Source organism: Manis javanica, chromosome 2 (assembly GCF_040802235.1).
Source record: "Manis javanica isolate MJ-LG chromosome 2, MJ_LKY, whole genome shotgun sequence".
In the NCBI taxonomy this organism is placed as follows: domain Eukaryota; kingdom Metazoa; phylum Chordata; class Mammalia; order Pholidota; family Manidae; genus Manis; species Manis javanica.
The window spans coordinates 113268397-113273922 of NC_133157.1; the positions used below are offsets into that span (position 1 = coordinate 113268397).

Consider the following 5526-nt stretch of genomic DNA (forward strand, 5'->3'; position numbering starts at 1 on the left):
ATTCCGTACTTGGTCTGGCCTTGGGGTCAGTGGCGAGAGAGGCTTGGACTGGAGGTGGAAGGGGCCTGGACTCTAGACTCCGCCCTCCCCTCCTCCTCTCCGGCTCACATGTCCTCGCCTCGCCCCTCCCTCCCCTCTGCCTCTGTCTGGGGCCGGGCTGTCTTGGGAGGGGGAGGCCCCACTGAGGCCTCCAGGTCGGGGGAGGCCAGGGAGGAGCTGTCGGCGAGCACAGGCCCTCAGGAACCATACTCCTGTCTGAGCTGTGCAGTGGTGATCACATGGGGGCGGGGCACAGACGTGGGCACACAGGGAGCAGGTGGCACCAGGACTTACCTTTGGGGTGCCCGGGGTCGGTGAACCCATACTTCCCCACGCCAATGGTCCGTAGCATCTGCAGCCCCTGGGCTGAGTTGGTCGTGGGTGGCCCATTGGTGGTGGGGGCATTGCTGGGGAGGGCGGCAGACGGCTGGGCCAGCGGTGGTGGAGGCAGCAAGGGCCCTGCCATGTGGCCGTTGCTCACAGCAGTGGGTCCTGGGCGGGCCACCTGCCCCACTCCGGGCAGCGTGGACATGGCCAGAGGTTGCGGGCTGGCATACAGGGCCTGGGCAGGCATGTTGACCACCACGCTGCTCAGTGGCTGGGAGGGTGGCTGTGGGAGCGAGTAGTGGCCAGGCATCAGCGGGAGCTGGGGCCCCACGCGGGGAGGCAGTGAGGGGGTCACCCCAATGACCGGGGCCTGGACGTTCACAGCAGGGCTGAAGGTGGGAGGCTGGGCCACTCCACAGGAGTGTGCGATCAGGGTGGGCTGGCTTCCGGCGGCCACCGTGGTCACCCATGGCCCTGTGCCTGCAAGGGAGATGGAAAAGATGTCATCTGCTGGGTGTACATTCACTCGGCAAGCACCGACTGCCTCAGGCCCTGGGCTGGGCGCCAAGGTCACCGAGGTGGACAAGACCCCTGAGTCCGAGGATGCTCAGATCAGGACCCTATGGTTATGGTGGCACAGGGTAAGTGCTGCTGGTATGAACAGACAGCTGTGGGGGCTCAGAGGAGGAAGCATGATCTGCCCGGGAGAACCAGAGAGGCCACAAAGCAGAGAGAAAAAGCAGTCACCTTCAAAGTGATCTGGGTTCAAATCTGGGCTCTGCTACTTGCTAGCTAAGAGCCTGGGCAAGTTGCTTATCTTCTCTGAGCCTCATCCTTCCCATCTGTTAAATGGAACTAGCAACACTTGCCTCATAGGTTCCCGGGGAAGAATTAAATGAGGAAAATATATTTGAAAAACAAACAAACAAACCCAGCAGAGTGTCTGGCATGTGCATCAAATGCTCCATAAATGTTGGCATTTTTGCTTTCTGGAGAATAGCTGTTTGAGGGAGACGGAAAGGAAGGTGTCTTGTGAAGATAGTAGTTGTTTGCTGGGCAGGGTGAGAGCACAAGAGCCAAGCAAGGCAGGAGCAGGAGGGGGAGCAGGGGTGGCGGGGGAGGCCAGTAGGGGCTGCTCTGCTCAGCCTTGGTTGGGGACCTGCCTCGGTGCTAAGCAGCCTCTGCAGGGCCAGCCCTGGGGGAAGCAAGGGAAGTCCATTTGGGCTCTTAAGGAAATGGTGGCTGAACAAAGGTATCCCGACAAACCTCCTGAGACCTAATACAAGGTCCAAGGCCAGCTGTGAAGAGCTCAGGCAGGGCAGGGCCCAGGGTGCACTGAGTGGAGCTGACATTGGGGTGACCTGAGCAGGCTTGTGAGTGAAGCCAGAAGGTACCGTGTCAGGAAAGGCCACTGGGGCTGCCTCTGAGCTAATGAGCCCCGGTCTAGGTCTCCATCACCCAAATGCCATTTTGGCCTCCGTGACCTCTCTGCGTGGTAGTGTGAACCGCGGGAGGGAAGGCTGAGCAAGAGAGAGGGGAGAGTGGGCGCCATGGACCCTCAGGACCCAGCCCCAGAGGCTAGAAGTGGGGCTGGGCCTCCCTCACAGAGAGGGAGGGCAAGGCAGGGCAGGAACTGTGATGGTGGGGCGACCATCAGACCCCCAGAGGGCACTGTCCCTGAGCAGTTGTCCAAAGGCAGAGCCAGTTAGCATGGCACTGGACTGCCATGCCTGGAGTCAGACAGACAACGTGGCCATCCTGGTTCTGCCCCTCGCTCGCTGGGTGGCCTTAGGCACAAGCTTCCCCCTAACCACTTTGCTCATCAGCAGTGGGGCAGTAATACTGCCAACTTCACAGGGTTGCTACGAGCGTCAAGACAACACCCAAAATGAGGCACATAATAAATATGCAACAAACAGCTCTGGTTTTGATAACAAGAGAGGTTGGAGAAAACAAGAGGCTGATGAATGTTGGTGAAGCAGCACCAGCAAGAATGGGCTGCTAAGGGGTATTGTCCCCAAGCCTGAAGAAGAGGAGGTGGTATCAATGCAGGTCAGTTTGGCATCTTAAGGACAAGGTATGTTATCCTAAGCTCAGTTCTCTCCAGGATTTGCCAGGGAGCCTGGAAAAATGCATCAGAGCACAGTTGGTAAGATCTCAGATAACTTTGTAGTGAAGATACAGAAGTGCTGTGCCACGGAGGTGATTGATTAATGAGCTGCGAATGGCCCAGAGGAGCTGGAGACCTGGAGCTCTCTTCAGATGTGCACCAAGCCCTGCTCACCATTTTTGCCCATGATCTGGATGACGACATGGGAGATATCCTAACCAGAACTGCAGGTGTCATAATGCTGGGAGGGTTAGGCACAGGTCAGCAATGAGAGCTGGAATCTAAGTGATCCTAAGAGTCATATAGGAAGATGTTGACAAATCTTGCCCTTGGGTCCCCACACCCAACTGACTAAGCCAGACCGTGAGGGGCTGAAAGGGGTCAGAGCGGCCACCACGAGTCCTTGGGTCTTACTGCCGAGACAGCATGTGATGTGGCTCCTGGCATGTGAGAAGTCATCTAAGGCCTCAGTGATCCAAGCAAAGGAGGTACTGGTTAGACCACCGGGGGAATCTTTGTGCTGGATTCTGGGCCCTGAGGGATGTGGAGAGAGGAACAATTCCTTGGAAGGTAAAGGGCCTGGAAGCCACAGGCTCTGGGGCATGGCTGAAGGACTTGAGGTGTTTATCTTGTCAAGACTTGGAGGTGGAGGAGTGGGGTCTCCAGAGATCTGTAGGACTGTGGTGTGGAGCACCAAGCAGATGTGTTCTGTGTATTCTGGGAGGACTGGGGTCAATGGGCAATAACAGGGAGGGCTTTTGTTATGGTTAGAGCTATCCAAAGAAAGCCTGGGAGCTGAAGGAGGTGGCAAGCCCCCAATCTTGGGCAGAGGGAGCATTCTGGTTCTCATTAACTATTGGCAAGGCAGAACCGCACTGAGGTTTGGGAATGACCATTCAGAATAACATGGAGCAGATACAGATGCACTCATAATATCAGTGTAGCTCCCTGCCCTCCCCAAAGCTTCCTTGAGTAGCAGAGAAAGGGGTAGAGACACAGTTACTGCCCAGGGAATTACACGCAGTGGCCCCCCCAACTCCTGCGCCCCCAGCCTGAGGTCCTGGCTGCTGCAGGCCTGTGGGGCAGGACTCCCCGAGGAGCTAGAGCACCCGGAGGCCTTTCATCCCTCCCAGCCCTGGGTGCAGGTGTCTCTGGCTGCCCGAGAAGCACACACCTGGATTGTCACTCTTCCTCATCTGTTTGGAGGGCAGCTCATCAGTGTCCCAGGGCATGGACTAATTGATGGGCGTCTGCCCCCACCGGATGCTGGTCGTGAGTCCCTGGGACTGATTGTCAGCTTTGGAGATGCCAGAGGCCTGGGGAGAAGCAGAGCAGGAGGGTGAGCACAGCCTGGCAAGGGTCACTGCCCTGGTGCCCATCCCCCAAGCAGTCTCCTGCTGCCTGATCCTTGGGACCAGGAGCAGAGGCCTGGCTCCCACCCAGTCCACTGGGAGATCACAGGGCATTCCAGTACAGTGGGAGCAGCTGTGGCCTCAGCTAAGTTCCCACCCCCAGGAGCACCCACCCCAGTGCCACCCCAGCCACCCTCTGCAGCCACTCATTCCATCTGTGCCAACACAGAGGAAAAGTATTTTGTGCTGTGAGATGTGAGTATCTCCCAGTCTTAGGATTGTTAGTAATCCACAATCATCACGGTCATGTGCTGGGCACCAGCCGTGTTCTCAGCACTGGCTCAGTGCCACTAGGTGTCCAGCCCTTTGACATGTGAGGGGATAGTTCTTCAAAGTGCCACCACTGGACCCCATCCTGACTCCACACCAGCCTCTGAAGCCTCAAATGTCCCACTCCATGGGAGGTGTTGGGAGGGTGGGGACCAAGGCCTGTGGAGGGCAGCTCAGGGCAGGGAGCACCTTCACCAGGACCCTCAGTTCCTTGATGCAGAAAGGAGGCAGGCCCTCTGCTCCAGGCTCTCACTCTTTAATTTGGATATTTAGATAAATGAGAAAGAGAACCTCAGGAAGAAAAACAGTAGCACAGCACTGGTCTCCCTGAGCCACAGTCTCATGATGGAGTATCATATAGTCATTAAAAATCACGTTGACTGATACTCTTAATGAGATGGCCACAAGCTTAGACTACAATGTTAAAGGAGAAAAGCAGAACATAAACAACACAAATATAACCTCACCATATAAAACGGTATGTACAGGAGGGAAAGAACATTAGCAGGGACGTTATTCTTGGGTGAGAGTCAGTGACAGCTAGTGTGCCAGACCTGGGACTCTAACCCAGGTCAGTTGTATTCTGAGACCCCCCAAAAGTGCTCTGGGGTGGCTGGAATGTTCCCAGGCCACCTGTCTCCAGCTTGCTCCCGCGGTGGCTGACAGCACTGTGATGGGCTTAGCCACGTCAAGGCTGTGTCCACACTACCCTGTTGGGGTAACACTTAGAGACCCTGTCGTGGTGCCTGCAGGAGAACCAGCCTCGCCTCCCCTTCCCCTACTGTGTCCTGCCAGCTGAGCCTCCTGCTCTGACCCTGACAGCGTACTGGGGCCAGGGAGCCCAGTCCACGGGGCTTCTCTCATCTCTCCCATCCCTCAGATCCCCTAGACTCTAGGCCAGTACTGACATGTCCCCTAACCCCTGCCAGTGTGGTCTTGACCCTCCCCAGTTGGGCCAGTTCTTCAGTCTCAGACCAGGGCAGCACAGACGGGCACCTCCACCCCTCTCTGAAGCTGGAAATGCACTGCAGAGCCCACCCCTCCCATCCCATCTGTCCTCTGGACCCCCCCTCCCTGTCTCCCTCCCTCTTCATCAGCCTCTTCCTCTTGGCTTTCCAACACAGGGACTGAAAAATCATTCGCCCATTTCACCTGCCACGCCAGCATCCATCTGCCTCCTCTCCTTCCACGCTGTCTCCTCTATGGGACTCAGGACACCTCTTCTTGTCCTGTGACCCCTCAGCTTCTGCCCCTTACCCCTCTCCTTTAAATGAACAGTCACCTCCTGATACCACACCTGTCAGCATCCCTCAGCCATCGTCTCTGATCCCTCCCACTGGCTTCCTTCTTTCTCCTTCTTGAAACTCC

At 56.8% G+C, this 5526-nt stretch overlaps 1 protein-coding gene across 1 annotated transcript; it reads right to left on the minus strand.

Annotated features, from left to right (window-relative positions):
- Positions 1-274: 274 nt before the first annotated feature.
- LOC140845189 (kelch-like protein 29) lies at positions 275-3923 on the minus strand. Its single transcript, XM_073218965.1, has 2 exons — positions 3651-3923; positions 275-846 (listed from the first exon to the last, which is right to left on the minus strand). The coding sequence occupies exons 1-2, from the start codon at positions 3706-3708 to the stop codon at positions 275-277; spliced, it is 630 nt and encodes a 209-aa protein (XP_073075066.1). The 5' UTR covers positions 3709-3923.
- Between the last annotated feature and the right edge of the window lie 1603 nt (positions 3924-5526).

Excerpts from the sequence above, each read along its gene's own strand:
- LOC140845189 (XM_073218965.1), bottom strand. The coding sequence starts at position 3,708 with ATGCCCTGGGACACTGATGAGCTGCCCTCCAAACAGATGAGGAAGAGT. Across the intron at positions 847-3,650 it reads GAGGAAGAGTGACAATCCAG|GCACAGGGCCATGGGTGACC; the intron begins GTGTGTGCTTCT and ends TCTCCCTTGCAG.